This window comes from Aspergillus foveolatus, assembly GCF_047715535.1.
Source record: "Aspergillus foveolatus strain CBS 279.81 unplaced genomic scaffold BDW70scaffold_26, whole genome shotgun sequence".
Lineage (NCBI taxonomy): Eukaryota > Fungi > Ascomycota > Eurotiomycetes > Eurotiales > Aspergillaceae > Aspergillus > Aspergillus foveolatus.
In genome coordinates this window covers 348,544-367,961 of record NW_027396090.1, presented here as the reverse complement: position 1 = coordinate 367,961, position 19,418 = coordinate 348,544, and the positions used below count along the sequence as shown (strand labels likewise).

Below are 19,418 nucleotides of genomic sequence, written 5' to 3'. Positions count from 1 at the left end.
GTACATGTTGAAGGGCCTTGCGGCTGTAAAGATCAAGCTGGTTCTGTAGCTCAATCTGCTGCAGCTCCTGTTCTTCCATCTGATAAAGAGAGATATATATATTTGTGGATAAGGACCAGTTACTAGCTCACGGGGGGAAGAGGGGACATATGCTGTACAACGCGTTGTTTGTACGCGTTTGTACGCGTCATAGAGAAAAAGAGATATCTGTGACCGCCATAGCTACCGCCTAGCAGATTTGGCTGGGCTGCTATGTTTCTAAAGTGGGCGGTCTTTGTCACAGCTTGTACGAATATTACTGTGGTCAGGAATTACTGCCAAGATTTCGCAGTCTTTTTGTTATCAGATATATGTGAAATTTTAGGGTCAAATTTGGTGGGATGGGTCAGATACATGAGATATTCCGTGGGAGGCCAAGATTTCGCGCGAAATTTCGTGGGGTTTGATACATATATATATCCATAGTTCACGTGGGCCGGGGAAATGTGCTAGGAAGCTATTCAGGGCTGGCTGCACCAATGTCATGGCCGAATCGACCAGACAGAACAAAACGAGCTGATAAGATCCTGGACTCCCAGTAATACTGTCTATGCATCACGCGGCACGGGCTCACCTTATCCCCTCCCGCGCTCAGTCCGGCCTTGGCGGCTGGGCAATCCCCCTCCGCCGCTCTCAAAGCCCGTGGTCTACGTGTCTTGGCGCTCCCCGTTGGACAGTTGAGATGAGATGATAAGCCACTTCTCTTGTATCTGAAGAAGTAGACCTGCCGGGATTCAGGCCAAGTATGTTGCCTAGATATCGCAGCTAGGCGAATGTAACCTCAGTATGGAACCAAGACCAATGCAATCCTGGTCTGTCGAAAGCGTCGCCTGAGGACGTATCTCCGCGAATCATAGTGCTGGAATGGCATAGACGCCAGCAGCTGAGGTGTACTGCTTTTGACTAGGTTAAGACGATAAGCGGCGGGGACGGGTTGCCGTTTATCAGCGGATTGGGGCGGCGATAAGGTAACGGGCGTTCGTCGCTGTATATGAGAGCGAGTGTCTTCCGGGACATCTGTTCAGAGCTTCGCTCCCCTGCAATACCCAAGCATTCGCGGCAATCCCACCCTGTTGCCAGCCGTATGGAGAAAAAATCCGGAATCACAGCGCAGTCGGGCACACTGGATGACCCTCAAGAGTACGCCATCCGGCCGCAGAGTCACAGTACGCAGGGCGAAGAGCATCCCAAAAAGCCATGGTGGTACTCCATCCGCGAGCCAGGCTCCGCCCTGCAAATAGTTAGCGCTGCCGCGGTCGCCATCGCGGTTGGTCTAGCCGTTAGCAGTACCGTTGACGATATCCCCTACGCGGCGCCAACCATCATTGAGATCCCCGGCGCGCTATGGCTGCGCGCTTTGAGGGCTGCCGGTACGACATCCACGATGCGTTTTGAACTTTCCCCCATGCTGTTCTGACTTCGCAAACAGTCCTCCCGATGATCGTGACATCCATGATCCTCGCCGTACAACGCCTCCGCGAACTTTCGAACGGGGGCCACATTCTGGCCCGCTGGACGATCGGGTACTACGTGCTCACCACGCTCTTGGCAATCGTGCATAGCATAATCTTGACCTCCCTCGTCTGGCGACGGCTTATGACGCAAGCGAGTTCCGAATCGCTCCACCTGGCCGAAGAAGATGAGGAGACATTCGCTGAGCGCGAGGAAACCAACATACCTGACGTGGTCGTGCAGATGTTCGAGTCACTCATTCCGCTAAACATCGTCGACGCCTTGGCCACAGATAGCTTGCTGGCTGTGCTTGTCACAGCCGTCGTGGTGGGGTATATGATTGACCGGGAGCGCTCATACATTCTCAAAGCCGTTGAGGAGGTCGAAACAATCATTATGAAGGTCATCATGATACTAATAAAGCTCGCCCCGATCGGCGTCTTCTTTCTGATCTTGCCGAATATGTTCCGCCTTGATGTTCGTGATATTGGCCAGAACCTCGGTGTCTTGATAGGAGGGGCGCTCTGCAACCTCGCGGTACATCTTTTTATCATCCTCCCAGCGATCTACTTCATCATCACGCGCAGAATGCCCTATAACTTCTGGCTGAGATGCTCCCCATCCTGGACAACAGCCTGGGGGACCGCCTCGTCCGCTGCAACGCTGCCGCTGAGCCTAAGAGTCGTACGCCAAAACGGCGTTTCCAACACTGTGTCCAAATTCACCGTTCCGCTGGGCTGTCTCGTAAACATGGACGGCACGGCAATCTACTTCCCATTGTGCGTGGTGTTTCTCGCCGAGACACAGGGTCACAGCCTCAGCCCCACGGATTATGTTATCATTTGTCTATTGTCGACCATCGCTAGTATTGGGACAACGCCTATTCCGAGCTCTAGCTTGGTCCTTACCGTTATGATTGCAGGGAGTGTAGATGTGGAGATTACGGGAATGTATGCGGTCATTATTGCCATTGATTGGTTTATAGATCGGTTCCGGACAATGACAAATGTCAGTGGGGACCTCTATGCGGCGGTGATTATAGAAAAGCTTAGTGGGTTCCATGATGAGGATGAGGAGAACAGGGCAAGGGGCCGTGAGGTTGTTTAGAGTAGCAGCTCGTTCGTTTCAAGGGACCAACGGAGAGGATGATTGGAGAGATTTTGGGATGCATTGTGGATGCCTTCAGAAGGTAGACTTGGACAACAAGAGATAATCTCAGGATTGTATATCTCAAATTACTCTGGCCATGATCCTTATTGAGGAAGTTCGATCTCCCTGAAGTTTTATTTACAGCTATGGTGCCTGTCTTTCTTAAATACCACAACACCTTTCTATCCTTGGATGGGCTGCTTACACTAGAGATCTCATAATTGGCAAACGTCTCTTTCAGGTGCGTTAATCGACAAATTTGAAAGTACTCAAATTCGTGGTGCTGTCTATCAGACATGATATCTTACTTGCTAAGCGCGATACATTGCGATGGTAAGCCGTAATGCTATTTATGATACTACTATACAAGATGATTTGACATCGAGACAGACTTGTCGTTGGGCTCAAATCCTCTGGTCTTTTCACGAGTATTACATCCCCATCATCTGCTAGTCTAGCTCGAGGTCGGTTCTCAAGGCTATTCCTGCCTGAAGTTGCGACAGACACTCATGCACACCTGTCATGATCAGCAGTTCTCAGATAGAGCACTCTAGCGAAAATGCAGGTAGTAGTTGTTGCGGGTCGTATACCTAAGCTGAACCGAAAATCCATGCTATAATAAGAGATATTAATACCATCATTTGAGCCTAGAGATATAGGTAAACAAGCGTTGGAAGCCGAATGTTTGACCGGCAGGGGCTATGGCAAAATGCAATCCGGTGCCTCTCCAAAGAGTGTGGTTAAGCGAACTTATACACGACGCTCTGATTGCATTCAGAAGTTGATTAGCAATGTTTTATTTTAAGCACCCCTACTCCCTCCTTGGCTGGTGCCTTATCGCATTCAGCGCGAAGCTTTACAGGTGGTAAATCTGGCTATTGCGTTGAGCAGTATGTCTACTGCTCAAGCGAAAAAGTGGCTAACCGGAGATAGAATGGACTTTCCTACATCCTCGTTAAGTCCATGCCATGAAGATTGCCCGATTGCTAGTAATTCGATAACAAGCCTTGGACGTCCTGACTACTGTAACTGTCCTGGAAGTTTGGCCTCAAAGGCACATTTAAGTACGACATACGCGTATATACAACATTCTGGTAGCAAGAGGCATGGAAATCTTGCCTTAAGAGCCTCCTTAAGCTAATGAGAAACTGCTGCTACAGTAAGTACGCCGACGTTTTCTCTGGCCAAGTCTAGGCCGGGGGTGTGGCAGGAAGGGCATCACGTACCCTACGTCAAAGTATTATTTATTTATAACACGTACGCTGTGTGCACTCTGTAGGCACCTGCCTACTCTTTGCCTGATGACAGTCATGGGAAAACGTCATGTTTGTACATCCACCTAGGTTAAGGATGTGTCTGCCAGAAAAACCAGCAGGCTGCAATCTAAGAGGTCACTCTTTCTGCCCTCAAAGCTATACCTTTCACCAAATATGGTATTTATGGCCGAGCTCCAGCTGCGCGCAGATCTTCCCCCGTGCAGATAGCCTGCGTCCAGTATCGTTGAGTAGGTCGGATTTTATGCCTGTTTTTGGTTACTGCGTCGCACGCCAGATCGGACTTGATGATGAATTCGGACTGTGGATATATGCAATTAGGCTCAATCCATATAAGATGCCCATGAATCTTCCCTTTCCTCAGCGAGAAAAGGAATATCTACAAAATGGGATTCCGTTTACACGTCATCCGTCACGCCGAAGGGACTCACAACCCTAACCATGACACCACCATACACGACCCCCCCTTGACAGAAAGAGGAGTCGAACAAGCCACAATACTTAACCGCAATTTCCCTTTCAATCATGACGTTGGCCTAGTGATCGCATCTCCACTCCGTCGAACCATCCAAACAGCCCTCCTTGGCCTGCGGGACACGATTGACACGAGATACTACACTGACGGGACAGGGGTTGCACGAGACGGAGCGACATTCCTCCTACAAGCAGACATCCAGGCCCACTCAGACCGCCGCTGCGACACTGGATCGGCTGTTTCGATATTACAGTCGGAATTCCCACATCTGCCCTGGGACACCTTGGGCCTGGATCCCCTTTTCCCGGCCAAGGATGGCCTGCATGCGCCGGATATGGAGAGCCTGAGAAAGCGCGGCTTGAGAGTCCAGAATTTCTTGGAGGGGAGGTTTGAAGAGTTGGAAAATACTGGGAGGCCTGATATTGCTGTTGTACTTCATGGGGGTTTCATCAGATTTCTGGGCCTGGGCGACGAGATAGCGGTCGATCAGGGGGGCTGGAAATCTTTTGTAGTGACTTTTGCTGAAGACCACAGAATGAACGGAGTCCCGCTGTAGATACTCGAACTCTGCCAGATTCTTGTTGAACAGTGTACCAGTAGTACTACTAGGTCGGAGGGTGCACCTTGGGGAACGGCACGGTCGAGGATTAGCGCAGACCGACTGAGGAACAGCGTATCTGGTATGGAATAGAAGAGTGCAAATAGGCTAGGCTTGCCTTTTCGACATATGACAATGGCCACACTATAAAGCAATTAGGTAACAACCTTTGTGAAAACAAACGGGCTGGCGCCTAATGCCACGCGTAGCAGCAACCCGTAGACACTGCAGTCGTTCTCATTGATGATATGCCACTCGTGGTCTCATTCGGTCTGGCCGGATGTATAGGTTTCTATCCAAGATCAGCATAAAGCCGAGGATCGGACTTAGTACCCGCTTGCAGAAGGAGATCTCAAGCCCAGCTTGGTGCAAGAATCGCCCTGACCTCGGGCAAGGCTGCAGATAACGGCCCACCCCGCATTGATGGAATAAGGTACGGCTTGGACCTGATCGTCACGGTCTTCCTACAGCCTAAAAGCGTACAGCATAGCTTCTTCCCAAATTTGTGATACAGCCACGCTGCAAGGCTCAGTCTCGGCCGGACGCCGAACATGCCAAGCAAGCTACGTCTCATAACAGGGCTTGAGGAACTATAATGCCTACTACTCTAGCAAACTGGAAGAGTGAATCTGCAGTCTTTCAAAGGAACCATATTAAACTCCACCTGCCGCGCGGCCGATCGTCATACAGACGATATGGGTGAAACTCATATCTCCGAGTTCCAAGTATACATATAATGTCTCCCAGCTCTCGTCTCCAGCCCCAAGCGACATCAAAGAAGTATCCTGACCTTCTTCTACTATGAAGCTCTCCTCAATTCTTGCAGCCAGCCCGGCCCTGGCGACCGCCGCCAGCTTCCCCGTCATCCGAACCAACTATGGCCCGGTCAAGGGTGAAGCTTCGCCATTCCGCGACGGGGTCACTGTCTATAAAGGCATACCTTTTGCAGCACCGCCAACTGGCTCCAAGCGCTGGACTGCCCCTACCGCTCCAGACACATGGACAGACGTTCTGAATGCAACCCAGTTCGGGCCTCAATGCGCCCAGCCATACTCGAGCGCCGGCATTTTCTCCTCTGGCAAGAACTCCACCAGCGAGGACTGCCTCTACCTGAACATCTGGACCCCGACCTACAATACCACCAATGCCGATGAGATCCAGTGCATGAATCTCCCAGTTTATGTCTGGACTTCGGTGGCCGGTTCGAGGGAGGCTCCGGCGATGTGAAGACATACGACGGAACAGGTCTTGCCTCCAAGGACATCATCGTGGTGACCATCAACTACCGACTCGGTGCATTTGGCTTCCTTGCCCACCCTGAGCTCTCTGAGGAGTCCGGACACAACAGCTCCGGCAACTACGGTATCCTCGACCAGCAGTTTGCCCTTCGCTGGGTCCAAGACAACATCGCGTACTTTGGCGGCAACCCCAATCAGGTCACTGTGGGAGGACAGCCAGCCGGCTCGGCCAGTGCTCTCGATATGATGTGGAGCCCTCTTAGCAGCGGCCTAGTCGCCGGTGTCATCTCTGAGAGCGGTGCACGCGGCCCTCGCGACCCAGCCACGGGAAGCGTGGCCACGTCCTACAAAACGAAAGCGGAGGCCGAATCCTTCGGCGTTACCTTCGTCTCCCTTATGAACGTCTCTTCTATCGCTGAGCTCCGTCAGGTTTCCATGGCTGACCTTATTGAGCAAGGCCAGCTCACAGAATGTGACTACTACGACGGTACCCCATTCTCCAGCCTCTACAGCGGGCCGCCACGCTGGCGCCCTAACATCGACGGCTACGTTTTCCGCCACGGCTATGGCGAGTCTCTCGCCCTGAACGCGCACGCCGATGTTCCTATCCTGACAGGCAACAACAAAAACGAAAACGACATCCAGGGGGGTCCGTCCACGGTGTCCGAGTACAAGAGTTTCTGGACCACGGTCTTCCAGAACTACTCCTCCGAGTTCTTCTCCCTTTACCCGGCCACTACTGACTCCGAGGCCAGTAGCCTAAGCAACCAGGTCCTCCTGGACATCGCCCGCGTCGGAACCTGGGAGTGGGCCGCTGAGTGGGCCGCCGGCGGCGCGAAGAGCAATGTCTACACCTACTTCTTCACCAAAGCGCCCGCCGAGGACGAGTCTATGGGCGTCTATCACGGCGCTGAGCTCTGGTACACGTTCAACAACATTCCATATTCGGACTACTCCGCCGTGACCTGGAACGCGACGGACTATAAAATCGAGGCGGTCGTCTCGGACTACTGGGCTAATTTCATTCGGTCAGGAAACCCTAATGGCGACGGGCTGCCTCACTTCCCCTCCTCGACAGCTGCGAACTTCAGCACCATGTGGCTGGGTGAGTGGTCTGGGCCAGGGCCGATTGCGCAGTCTGAGGCGCGGGTTTCGTTTGTGCGTAAGTGGATGTCTCACCTCCATGAGTACTAGGGTCATGGATAAGGTGGCCATACTAGATATCCAAGGTGTATGTTGTTGGTTCTCCAAAGGGGTTTTTGTTGCATAGGAGAGATGAAGAGGAATGTCGAGCAGAGAATCAAGGAGTAGATGTATATTTTAAATAGGAGTATGTTGCATACTGTCGTGCCTTGTAGTCCATATAGAGTAATAATGACGACTCACTTATGTTCTGGCACTTCTGGACTCAACAGAATACTGTAATTTATTGGTAGATACTTGCCTGGCTTAGTAGATACTCTCTACTGGAAAACACGAACAAAATCTCTGCTTCGCGCACACTGCCAGTACAAGAGGTCGGCCGATATGCGCTCCGTATGCGTTGGTTCTATCTGTGCATGGCTCTTCGCCGCTCCCAAACACGTTCTCAAATACGTCGATCTCTACAGGCAAGAGATCTCTCATGCCAATATTCTTATGATCCAGCCCATTGTAAGGATATGGTCTGGAGTCCGATGCCTCGCAGTTCAAAGCGCTGGTTACCGCGGTAGAAGTGGTCAAGTGCTTCCTGAGCTCAAGCTCGACAAAGGAGCCCTGCGTTCGATTCCACATCTTTTTTAAGGCAAATAATCATGCCGCCGTTCAACTGGTCGACGCATAGAACCGGACCTATCCTGAGCCCGGACTCTGCATTCACTCACTGGTCCTCAACAGCTGTCAGGCTCGCCGTCGGCGGTCCACTCCGCCAACGCGATGATTCTTGGGCTCCCACGGAACTCCATCGTCAGTACGCTGGGAGCTGTCCTTATCTACCTTGCCATTGCCGCTGTCGCCCTGGTGGATGCGCTTGGAGTCTCCGAAAATGCCATCTCCAAGACCAGACGCCACCTCAACGATTTCGGACGTCAAGTTCTGCACCGCAGGGCTACGAGGACATACTTGTACTCAAAAGGTGACCGGATGATCCCCTGGGAAGACATTCTGGATCACGCGAAAGAAGAAGCGGAGAGGCTTGCAGGTACCCCTGCTCAAGGGACGGTGCGGATTGTAGGATTCACAGGCAGCGGCCATGTCGGGCACCTTGTCGTCGATGCGAAGAAGTACCGAAATGTGATCTTCCAGGACTAGCATTTTTGGGATTACCGTACATCAGTAGCGGTATACATATTCTATGCTTTTCTCTTCTCCAGATTCCCTCTTGCCCTCGCTGCCAACTCCAGCAACCGCTTCGTCGCCAGGCTATCCAAGAACTCCACACACCTGACGACCTTCTCTCCGCTCTCATCCATCGTCAACAGAAACACATACTCTCCGCCGAATTCCCACTCGTTTTCAGGGATCCCGTCATCCTTCACCTCCTCCCGGAACTGCGCCTTGCTGGTCGCCCAGACGACAACCTGATTCGTGCTTTGATTCTCGATATATTCCTTCGCAAACACAGGGAACCCGGTAATTATATCCTTGAGTCACCGAGATGCGTGAGGAGCCCGGTCCTGTTAAAGGGCCCTGGAGGATTCAGTGCGGCGGGGGCGAATTGGTGGTGGTATGATCCTGCGAACAAGGGCTCGAGAATCAAAAAATCTAAATTTCCAATTTCCGCGAAATTGATAACGATATCTTCTCTGCTCTGTCGTTTCCTCCAGCTTTAACGCGACAGCAGCTCATCGAGTTTGCAGGGAACACATGGGACGACGATGGGTTATTCTTGTTTCGAGAGATGATGCTTCGAATCTGGCGTGAATGGGAGGAATTTACTGGCCAGCCACAATCCTGTTGTCCTGTGACTTTCGGCTCCGACGAGCCTGCGTCTCATGTCGCTGAAGGGAAGAGCTGGGAGGATCGTAAGGAGCTCTTCGACGCCCTTGGAGTCCCCTTTGACGGCTGGGTACATCTTGAAGACTTCGAGACAAAGGTAGAAACAATGCGTAATCTCGTGCGATCAGTCATAGACTCTGCAGATGACGAGGATGGCGTAAAAGATGCATTAAGAGCTTGGAAACTGTCGAAGCCTATCGGGTAATCTGATGGATATCTATAAGGTGTTTCCTGATGTGCGTTCCTGCACAATATTAATATGCAGTCCTCTTCTTCATGCTGTACTAACCTGACAGCAGGTCCATGCTCTCATGTCCAATCCCGCGGTTGCTCTGCGTTGAATTTCTTTACAGCAAGCGAGGCACTGACGCCGCATTCAATTCTCTGCTTCAAGAGCTCCTGCAGACCTTTCGTCTACTCAAGGATGCTACCGATCCAAGCCAGAGTTACATTTATTTGCTGGAGCTTTCATGTACCACAGCGTCGATTGGCTTGGCAAGGGAACGTTCTACCGCGCCCATGATTGTATTCATTATATGTATAGTAATTCTTATGATGGAACTTGTCCGATATGTTAACAATTGAATGAATGACTTAATGTGTCTATAAGCTGTGTGTGTTGCCTATGGATCTTCTTGCAGTCATATTGTTCAAATTTCACACAACACTTCCTGGGTTGTGCTAATCACCAGAACATAAAACAGTCGAAGACGGACGGCAGCCAGATCAGTCTCTCTTCCCATTATAAGTGGTGGTCGTTCGGCCCAGCATATGTTCCTCCACCATGAGAGTGTCTCCCTCGTCCTAAACTTGGTTCCCAATGCTACCCAGAGGCGGCAGCTTGTAGTCCAGGTTGCTGTCAAAGAAGAACACCACACTGTAATGATCGGTCAGGTTCTTATCGAGGGCGTGATGGAAGCTACAATTATAGCGACCACTGGCCATTCAGCTCATCATATCCCCTAACTTTACCACACGCGCGTCCGGATTGGAGGGCATACCAATCCAATCGCCGGTCTCGCGGTCCTGCACATCGAGACCGGCATGTTCATCCTGCAGGAGCAGCATGATGGTACCAAAGTCCGTATGCACACTACTGCCTAAACAAACTCTTCTAGTTATTCCTTGTTTCTAGAATAAGACATTTGCAGCAAAGTGGTAATCCAAAATCCTGTTAATAATCCAGCCTACTTTAAGGGTGTAGTGATGCATAGTGAACGAACGGCCATAAAAGCCATAGCCCATTACCACATTCTCAGGCTTTACCCCATTTCGCCAGAGGTCAATGCCGATCTTAACTCTGTCAGATTGGTACGGCCTTTGAGATAGGGCTCAGTCCAGTCGTTATGTTGGTCCCAGAAACCATAATCATACGATATGTGATTGACGTAGTCAACATCCTTCTGCAGATTCCCAATGTCATGGCCTCCCTGATACCAATAGCTCGCGGGTAGGGTCAATGTAATCTCCTCGCCTGGTTCTTCTCTCTCAAAACGCTCCCTCGGAGCGCAGAAGCCTACAAAGCTCTGGTAGTCTTTCTCTACGGTCATGAGTTTGAGAAAGCACTTACCACTACCAAGATTTTTGGTGGCACTGGATTTCATAGAATTATCTCCTACAACTTCAGTGATTCATAGAGCATGCTACACTACAAAACCGAAACATATGATGAAGCTTAATGTCGAGAGTAATCGAGGGCGAGTCATTTAGCTCTGTCTGTCTTGATGCCATGCCAGGACCTTCTAAGTCTGGTTCACGGTACCATATCTTCTTTCGGGCAAGAAATGTTCGAGGATGCCCAGGACCAAACTACAGCTACATCAAGTGGCGATGCGATGGACAAGGACTATTGGGACTAGTGGGAAAATCCAATTTCATGGTGAAAGCGTCCACAAGTGATCGGCAGGTGGTCACCCCAGCTTGAGCCCATCCTAGCGTTTCAACTAAAGGCTTTCTAAACCAGGAACACCTTCGATCAGATACTGGAAAACCATGGTATATTCTTCTATTACACGTGTGAAGTTAGTGAGACACTGGAAAAATTATTTTTCAACGTATGGATAGTCTGGTATGAACTGCAGATTAGGTGCTTAGAATATCGTATAATATTCTATAGGGAATTCATCGCCTCCACCGATTAAGCCGGCGGCCATTCATCCTCGCCAACGCTGGCCTTGATAACTTCTTTCCCTTTCTCATCCTGCATGATCTCATGCTCCAGAAACCAGCGCGTGTCATTATCATCAAAAAATCTCCCCCGGCCGTCTTCCCCAGCGTAACCTCCAACATCCATCTTCCGGATCGTTCCAAACAAAAGCCAGACATCTCTCTCAAAATATCCGCCGTATGCAAAGTTCTTCCTACAGTACCCTCCACCAGCGGATCCATGAGTTCCGAGCGTAGGCGCGTCCAGATTCCGCGGCACGTGGGCTCCGAGTTATATGATAACGTCCCATGCCGCCACTCGTACGGTTCGATCCAAGGGTTCGTCGACCAAAGGTCAGAGATGCCTAGATCTGCTGCGCGCTTCTCTAGGTCAACCTTTTAGAAGGGATTGGTGACTTTTCCGCAGCCAGCATGGGGCCCATGCTGGGCCGGATGTTGAGCGTTTCATACAGGCCTTGGTAGTTGCAGTAGATGGCTGCAATGGCAATCTGCGTGTGCATGAAAGGGCACCATTTAGCGAGACTTCTCAGTGTGGACTCGTCCGGTTTGAGAGCGTACCAGATAAGCCGAGGCTTGCAGTGGTCGTCTTCGGTGAATGTCCCCACGTCGTTGATCATGATGCGGCGGGCATTGATGGCCGTTTGGGTCTCAGCCCGCTCATTGTCCGTGATTCGGCCTTTGAAGGCGTTGGTATCCAGCTGGTGCTGCCACCACCGAGCGAACATTGTGTGATGGTATATACCACGGACAACGCAGAGGGTTTCGACCTCGTCACTGGCGATATCCTTCTGCGATCGGCGGCTGATGCGTCGAGAAAACCGGTCCACATTGCCTTCAAGGCCGCCATCTGAAGTAGCAGGTACTTTTTCATCGTCGGTATGTCAAGAGGCAGAGGCTCCCAAAGCAACTCCGCCTCGTGCGGGTTCAGTTCATCGTAGAGAGATACATCCGGCTCGCCCGGCTCAAGACCGATACATCGATCCTCTTCAATATCGATCTCCTCAGAGCCGAAGTCCTCAGTGGCGTCTTCTGAAAGCGTATACCGCCACTCCAGCTTCCAGCGAACATGCGTCTCGCCGTCAAGAAAGGCGGGGTGTGGTGGACTATCCGAGTTGATTGTTGAAGCTACGAGGAAACCCGTTGGGGACTATGGGTGTGGCCGTTGTAAACGCAGGTTACCTCCCTTCAGGGTCGTCAGCGAGTGCGGCATAGCTGATGGCGGTCGCAGTGCAGCTATGAAAAGCGGCAATTGGCACAGCTCTGCGGGGTCCGTGGCTGTCTGCAAATGTCCGACTGCTTGGGAGAATACGAAGGGTGAAGGAGCGAAGAAATTCTGCCCTTTGGGCCTTCGATGGAATCGGATACCCATATATACATGCTCATGCCATACCACCTTTGGAATATTCATACATCAGAAAGGAATCCTCCCAATCTCCTCCTTATTCCAATACTTCCTCATATTCTCCGCCCCTAGTGTTTTGACCTCTTGGTCCAAGTGCGTCCAGAGCACATCCTTCCAACTCTCCATCTTTGCCTTCAGCACATCAAGTTGCAAATCCTCTTCGCCACTAAGACACTTCTCTAGATAGTCCCTAAACCCATCCAGTCCCACGTGAATCTGCTTATGCTGCCGCAGGAGCTCGGCGTTATTCTTCCCCTTGCCTACCCGGAACTCAGGCATTTTCAGCGCGAGATGCGGGAAGATATGTTGTTCTTCAATGGCATGATGCGTCTCTAGATGCGATGCAAAGCGCAGGCCTTCTGCTATGAATTGCCGGACGGACATGCCTTGCGGTCGTCGGCCTGTTGTCGCGGCCTTCCATTGAATGTCCCAACCGTGGCGAAGCATGGTGTGCTAGAGACAGTATCAGTGCAATACATTCTAGGATAGAAGGAAGAAACACGCACAAAGTAGTCCATCTTATCTGCAAGCTGATTGTAAATCCGAAAGTCCTTGGGGGACAGTGGCGGCAGCTCAGGCTCTTGTTGGGTGCTGCCGGCGCTCATTGTGAATGTGCGGCAGACGGGTATAGTAGGAAAAAGTATAGACCTGCGTGGGATATGGCGCAAAAAGCAATTCATATAGCGCAAATCGAGATAATTATGAAGCTTTATATATGAAAATATGCATAAAAACACGGAATCTTCCTGGGGACAATAGAATGGCTCGCATACGATTTTGGTGAAAATGACAGAATTTGTAATGCTTAATAAGCGGCTAGATGGACCCCCATTAAAAGCAACATATCCAGTACAAAAACCTTTTTTAAGTTATTTTTAGCCCTAAGTGTCGATATTGTCCTATAATTTCATGTCAAGCAAATGGCGGCATATGAATAGGAACGCATACCATTATTGGGCGATCCAAACCACCTAATCCACTGATGTATATTATTATCGTACCACACTCCGCCATGGGATTTTTGAAGTATTGCATGAACCATAACCAGGACTGAGAACGAGAGAGGATGAAAGAACGCACGAGACTGGTAACAAACGCCCTAAGTTCTCATGGATAATAATAACTGAGCACTCCTAATGGTGTCGTGAGGCTCTACCAGAGCGAGAAGGGAGATTGTTCTGACATGTGGTTATTTGCCAGGTAGGACCGTGTCCCTGTTTTCAGGATTAATTGAGTGATACGTTACATGATATTGAGAGCAGAGCTCTTCAAAGACAAAGTGCTAAGTCTGAAAGATCTTTTATTTACAGCATATCCACAGGCCAAGAGATGAGAAAAGGAGAATGGAGAATTATCAACCTCTTCCCTTCCCCAAAATCATTCCTTCGACAACCTTCCTCTCCCCACTGCCTTCGACCATCCCCCGAAACACCCCATCCTCAATTCCCATCAATAATGTTGGGGAATCCATCTCGACAACCTCTCCTCTCTCAAGGACGACAACCCTATCGAAGTCCGCAATCGTGCTCAGTCGATGCGCAATAACAATCAACGTACAGCCCCACCCGGCACCACAAATATCTTCCCTCAGCACCCGCTGGATACGCTGATCCGATTCTACGTCTATACTGGCTGTTGCTTCGTCCATGATCAGGATCTTCGGACGAGAGACTAAGGCGCGTGCGAGGCAGAGGAGTTGGCGTTGGCCTTGCGAGAGGTTTTTGCCGCCAGCTGCTATTGGGGTGGACAACGACAGCTGGAGGATGGTCAAAGCGGGCGAAACGGCGGCGTTAGAAGAAGGTGCGTCATGGTCTTCGTTTAATCTTGGATGTTGCGTCGGAGATAGGGAGGACAGGCCTACTCTCTCCAATGCGGCGAGGAGCTCGGTATCGTCGTGCTGCTTGAACGGGTCCAGGACTTCTCGGACTGTCCCTGCAAACATTATAGGATCCTGCGAAATCAACCCCACACGCTCACGCAGATCCCGTAATATAACATGCTCAATATCAATACCATCAATATGAATGCTCCCTCCACGTACGTCTAAGCACCGCAGCAGGGTCATCGCAAAGCTCGATTTCCCTGCTCCTGTGCGCCCAACGATCCCGACGCGCTCCCCGGCGCGGATGCAAAAGTTGAGATTGCGCAGGACCGGAGCGAGATCGGGCGCATATGCGACAGTGAGAGTCGAGATTTTGACTTCGCCCTTGCTCGGCCAGGTGGCGGGGACACTGACGCCAGATTGTGGTTCCTGCTCAAGCTGAGTATACTCGATAATGCGCTCCGCGGCATTGGAGTTGATTTCGAGTGATGCGTATTGAGATAGAAGCCAAGTGACGTTGCTTGACATGTCGAGGGCGAAGCTGAGTGCAAAGCCGGCAAGTGGCGCGTCGAGGGTGCGAACGCTGACGAATATCATTGTCACAGCCGCGATGAACTGCTCGGTGCTTGTGTGTCAACGATGAATGGTTTCAATGCGAAAGAGAGCTAGAAGGAAACATACCACTGCGCCCACCAAGCTAAGCCAGATGGCCCGCCAGGAGGCGAAGAGTTTTCTGTGCCATAGAGCCTGGCAATACGAATCGATGAGATCATACATGCGCGTCAAATATGCCTGCTCCCGCCCAAAGGCACGAATAGTTGGCAGACCTGTGAGCAGAGATCCGACGAGCTCGAAGATGGGAGACCTAGCCGTACTCTGTAGTCTTTTCGCCTCGCGCGCTGCGGTCACGTAGAAGTACCCAACTGTCCAGGAGGCACCTAAAGAGAGAATACCCAGGCCAACAACAATGGGAGACGTGACCACGGCGGCAACAATCACGCCGAGGACAGTTATCGCGTCGTGCAGCGTATAAGACAGGTCAATGGCGAGGTCCGAGTCCAGTGTACCGAAATCAGAAGTAAACCGGTTCAGAATCTGCCCAGCAGGTGTGGTGTCGAGGAATCGCAAAGGTGCGTGGAGGATAGCCGTGGTGAACTGCTCGAACATGGTCTTGGAAGCTTTGAGGGAGCCGTAAAGTATGATGCCGACACGGATGATCTCGAGCAACCAAGAACCAAAGGAGATAGCCAGGTAGATTGAGCCGTAGAAGACAAGGCGGTTATCGAGACGTGATCGAGGTGCTAAGGTATCGTCACCTACTGCAGCTCTGTCGCCCGGTTGAGCGAACAGTGCGTCCCTTCCATTTGCCTCTGTCTCGTAGGATCTCGTCCAAATTGAAACCCAGTACGGGATTGCGAGATTTAGCAGAAGCAGGACGATGAGAAAGACAGCCGTGACGAGCCATGGGGTGTACCCGCCGGATGCATGGATGTAGGCTTTGTACACCCTGGCTTTGATAACGCCAGTCTCGCGCTTCTCTTCCTCGTAGAATTTCTTTGTCTCCACTACCGAATTTGATTGTCGGCGAGCTGCCGCAGTGTGTGGATTTGGCGAACTTCGCCTGGTCGAGGGCCCAGAACCGTCCGTGGTCTCTGGTGTGGCTTCTTTAGAGGTATCCAGTCGTCGGGCATGGACATGTCCATTATCCAACCTCACCAGATACGCTGCACCGTCGATACAGGTCTTGACATGGTGAGTTGCCAGGATCCGGGTCCTCCCTTCACCCAGAGGCCCAGTCAACGCATGCTCATATAGGTGCCGACCGACATGCGCATCGACAGCGCTGAAGATGTCGTCCAGTACAAGAATACTTGCCCGGCTGTAGAGGGCCCGTGCCAGAGCCAACCGCCACTTTTGGCCACCGCTGAGGTTGATCCCATTCGCCCCGACATCGGTCTTGTCGCCGTCTGGTAGTACTTTGAGGTCCTGCAGCAGGGCGCAAGAATAGAGCACGTCCTCGTAGCGAGCCGGGTTGAACGGAAGGCCGAAGAGTATGGAGTCGCGGAAAGTGGCATTCTCGATCCACGGGTCTTGCGAGACGTATGCTACCATCCCGTTAACAATCCAGTTCTGTGGAGTGGCGGGTCCTGGATTTGATTCTGGCCTTGGGATATCAACGGCCCCTTTGACGATGTCTGCTTCTCCGATAAGGGCTTGAAGAAGCAGTGACTTTCCGCAGCCGCTCCGTCCCGAAATTATGCTGAGTCCATGCGAAGGGAAATAGAGGTTAAGGTCCTTTAGCTGAAATTGAACTTCGTCCTCAGCTTCCACGCCGCTAGACGGCCAGGAAATTGTCGCGTTGCGAAGCGATATCCCGTCCCCATTTCCAGGACTCCTGCCATCAGCATGCTCTTCCAACCCCAGGAACTTTGCAACTCTTCCAAGACTGACCCTTGCATCTAAAAACTGAGTGATGACTTCAGGAAGCATACAGATAGTGTTCTGGAGTGTCTCAAAAAGTGATAATGCTGTAAAGGCGGTAGATGGCGAAATACTCCCATTCAAGTACACATAAGCGGCGATGGAGAAACAGCTCATGAAAATCGGAACGAGGGTGTACATTCCGTTGAGGGCAATGTTCAGCCAGAAGACTGCTCTTTGTTCGACCAACTCCTTGGTTCGCAGCTTCTGGATTTTCTCGTACCATTCGGCTTCCAGGGCGCTGAATTTGATCTGCCGGATCCCCTGGATCATCTCCGTCAGCGAGGCAGATTTCTCGTCACGGCGGTCCATGAGCGCCTGCTCTTTCTCGCTATATTGTTTGGTTACGCTGTAGTACAGAGGCGTGAGCAGGATGGGGATGGCGCAGCCTGCTGAGGTTGCCTTCCAACCCATCAAGTACACCAGAAAAGCAGTTGTGAGGACGGTCTCGACGACGCAGTCAAGCAGGAGATGGCTGTATGCAATGAAATCTGAGATCCGCTCGACATCGACTCCAAGGAGATTGAGGATGGAGTGTTTTGTTTGCGGAGGTCTTTCGTTGTCATTATCGTCCCCTTTATCATCAGTCTCCTCGTCACTGCCAGAGCTTGCCCGTTCAGGAACTGCAGTGTCCCTTAAAGTGAGCGCTTTATTGGTTATAACAGCGAATAGTTGCTGGTTCACCGGAAGGGAAATTTTCAAGTCGGCAATAAAATCCCTGAGAGCGACCAACCACGCCGTCGCGACCATTGACATTCCCAAAGCCACGGCCGCCAGCCACAGCTGAAGCTGATTGCTCGCACCCGCGTCGCGGGCCTCAAACAGTCGCAGGATAGTGAGTAAGAGGAGATTCGGTAAGAAGCCAGCGACAGCATTACAGAGCTGGACCGTGACTTGCAGGGCAACAGATCGCCAGTACAGCTTAAGCCACTTTCGCCACTGAACTGAGGTTGGATCGGTGGAGAAAAACCTGTCGGAGAGAGTTTGTGCGCGCACGTCATCAGCGACGAGCGGCAGGTCTTCCGGGTTGAGGCGTCCGTTTTTGGCTGCGAGGGATAGGGTTCGATATGCCCAGGAAAAAGTATACCGGCCAATGAAGGATACGGAGTCCCGTGCGTCGATAACATGGCCGCCACGGTATTTCGGTGGTCTCCGTGGAAGGCTGAGGTTGACAACCAGAAGGACCAGTGCAGCGGCGAGTTGAACAGCGTTCAAGGCATGGTGGTTGCCCGACAGAACGAGATGCTCTCCGCGGTGTAATGCTAGGGCGTACGGCAGTGAAATAGAGATGCTGGTCGGTATAGCCGCAAGTGCGCTATAGATTCCTAAGCTGTATCTCTCCGTGGGGTGTCGACTCAACGCTAGAACGATACCCTGGAAGAGAATAAAGGCCTGGGCATTTAGCACGAACAAACACCCCTCAGGCGGCGCACTTACCCATGATATGCATAGCAGGACTTGGGCTACTGCGCTTGTTGTGCTGCTCATCCATGACCACAAGGCCGCCGTAGCGGCCACGACTCCCACCGCAACAAGACAGACGCGCTGCCACAGCGACCGCGGGTGTTGCCCCGTGGTAGTGGCCTCATCGCAATCAGGCTCGATAATTGCGTACTGTTTCTCGCGTCTACTTTGAGTGATGAGACTGTAGCCGTGCGGGATCGATAGTATGACCGCGATAGCGCAGGCAGCCGCTGAAACCCCAAGCACGAGGCGGGAGGACATTGTCAATCAGCTGCTGTCCGTAGAAAGGAGAACCCATAACGCTGGCAACCAAGGAAGAAAAAAAGAACAATAATAAATAAGCATATCTGGGCCAAGAACACGATGACTCCTTTAGTCGATTTTTGTCTGAGAGATGACTCGAAGATCGGCAGGCTCCAATATTCTGGCCATTCATCTGAGGTCGGACTGCTGTCGGGCTCCTAATTGGGTTAAAATGACGCAGAAAAAAAAGAAGCTTCTTTAGGCTTAGCGCTGAGCTGACATCGCAGTATGCTCGATTGACGAGGTTGGGGAGTCTCTTTGCAAAGTATGGTCGTTATGGCCGCAAGATTTAAGCTTCTGATAACCTCTCTCTGAACAGGAATAGATGCTCATTAAAGCAACTCTCCAGCTGATCAATCTCCAGTTCGTCGCATAGGGCGCAGAAGAAGCGTGGAACATTGTACGAAGCAATGCAGGTATGTCGATCCTCTGTGAAATACCCCTCCATTGCCTTCAATATTGACGCGCATTTTTGGATCATTTGTGTATCAGACGAGGATTCATGCAATGACCGTGCAGTATGTGTAGTTGTGTGCTCCTCTGAACGAGTACGATCAGTAGGAGTCTTCTTTTTTGGGG

At 51.4% G+C, this 19,418-nt stretch overlaps 9 protein-coding genes across 9 annotated transcripts; 5 read left to right on the top strand and 4 right to left on the bottom strand.

The window, feature by feature from the left end:
- Window positions 1–1,123: 1,123 nt before the first annotated feature.
- BDW70DRAFT_168432 (dicarboxylate/amino acid:cation symporter) lies at window positions 1,124–2,598 on the top strand (the record flags this gene model as incomplete). The annotated part of the gene is made up of 2 exons (XM_073742469.1): window positions 1,124–1,409; window positions 1,469–2,598. 2 exons carry the CDS (start codon window positions 1,124–1,126, stop codon window positions 2,596–2,598), a joined length of 1,416 nt encoding a protein of 471 aa, XP_073595755.1.
- A 1,702-nt stretch (window positions 2,599–4,300) lies between these two features.
- On the top strand, window positions 4,301–4,945 carry BDW70DRAFT_150595 (phosphoglycerate mutase family protein; the record flags this gene model as incomplete). The annotated part of the gene is made up of 1 exon (XM_073739178.1): window positions 4,301–4,945. The coding sequence occupies one exon, from the start codon at window positions 4,301–4,303 to the stop codon at window positions 4,943–4,945; it is 645 nt and encodes a 214-aa protein (XP_073595754.1).
- Window positions 4,946–5,337: 392 nt separating this feature from the next.
- Window positions 5,338–5,554, bottom strand: BDW70DRAFT_137017 (uncharacterized protein; the record flags this gene model as incomplete). The annotated part of the gene is made up of 1 exon (XM_073736959.1): window positions 5,338–5,554. The coding sequence occupies exon 1, from the start codon at window positions 5,538–5,540 to the stop codon at window positions 5,340–5,342; it is 201 nt and encodes a 66-aa protein (XP_073595753.1). The 5' UTR covers window positions 5,541–5,554.
- Window positions 5,555–5,788: 234 nt separating this feature from the next.
- BDW70DRAFT_150594 (carboxylesterase/lipase family protein) lies at window positions 5,789–7,419 on the top strand (the record flags this gene model as incomplete). Its single annotated transcript, XM_073739177.1, has 2 exons — window positions 5,789–6,163; window positions 6,196–7,419. 2 exons carry the CDS (start codon window positions 5,789–5,791, stop codon window positions 7,417–7,419), a joined length of 1,599 nt encoding a protein of 532 aa, XP_073595752.1.
- A 520-nt stretch (window positions 7,420–7,939) lies between these two features.
- On the top strand, window positions 7,940–8,978 carry BDW70DRAFT_137015 (uncharacterized protein). Its single transcript, XM_073736958.1, has one exon. It carries the CDS (start codon window positions 8,140–8,142, stop codon window positions 8,512–8,514), a length of 375 nt encoding a protein of 124 aa, XP_073595751.1. The 5' UTR covers window positions 7,940–8,139; the 3' UTR covers window positions 8,515–8,978.
- BDW70DRAFT_137014 (uncharacterized protein) lies at window positions 8,979–9,780 on the top strand. Its single transcript, XM_073736957.1, has 2 exons — window positions 8,979–9,437; window positions 9,501–9,780. Exon 1 carries the CDS (start codon window positions 9,104–9,106, stop codon window positions 9,404–9,406), a length of 303 nt encoding a protein of 100 aa, XP_073595750.1. The 5' UTR covers window positions 8,979–9,103; the 3' UTR covers window positions 9,407–9,437; window positions 9,501–9,780.
- Window positions 9,781–11,732: 1,952 nt separating this feature from the next.
- Window positions 11,733–12,577, bottom strand: BDW70DRAFT_160359 (uncharacterized protein; the record flags this gene model as incomplete). The annotated part of the gene is made up of 3 exons (XM_073740836.1): window positions 11,733–12,043; window positions 12,091–12,492; window positions 12,547–12,577. The coding sequence occupies 3 exons, from the start codon at window positions 12,575–12,577 to the stop codon at window positions 11,733–11,735; spliced, it is 744 nt and encodes a 247-aa protein (XP_073595749.1).
- A 201-nt stretch (window positions 12,578–12,778) lies between these two features.
- BDW70DRAFT_160358 (hemerythrin domain-containing protein) lies at window positions 12,779–13,374 on the bottom strand (the record flags this gene model as incomplete). The annotated part of the gene is made up of 2 exons (XM_073740835.1): window positions 12,779–13,222; window positions 13,276–13,374. The coding sequence occupies 2 exons, from the start codon at window positions 13,372–13,374 to the stop codon at window positions 12,779–12,781; spliced, it is 543 nt and encodes a 180-aa protein (XP_073595748.1).
- Window positions 13,375–14,123: 749 nt separating this feature from the next.
- Window positions 14,124–18,797, bottom strand: BDW70DRAFT_160357 (putative ABC transporter; the record flags this gene model as incomplete). The annotated part of the gene is made up of 3 exons (XM_073740834.1): window positions 14,124–15,206; window positions 15,273–18,464; window positions 18,510–18,797. The coding sequence occupies 3 exons, from the start codon at window positions 18,795–18,797 to the stop codon at window positions 14,124–14,126; spliced, it is 4,563 nt and encodes a 1,520-aa protein (XP_073595747.1).
- Between the last annotated feature and the right edge of the window lie 621 nt (window positions 18,798–19,418).

What these genes read in the sequence shown, in the direction of transcription:
- BDW70DRAFT_137015 (XM_073736958.1), top strand. Translation starts at nt 8,140, where the DNA reads ATGATTCTTGGGCTCCCACGGAACTCCATCGTCAGTACGCTGGGAGCT.
- BDW70DRAFT_137014 (XM_073736957.1), top strand. Translation starts at nt 9,104, where the DNA reads ATGATGCTTCGAATCTGGCGTGAATGGGAGGAATTTACTGGCCAGCCA.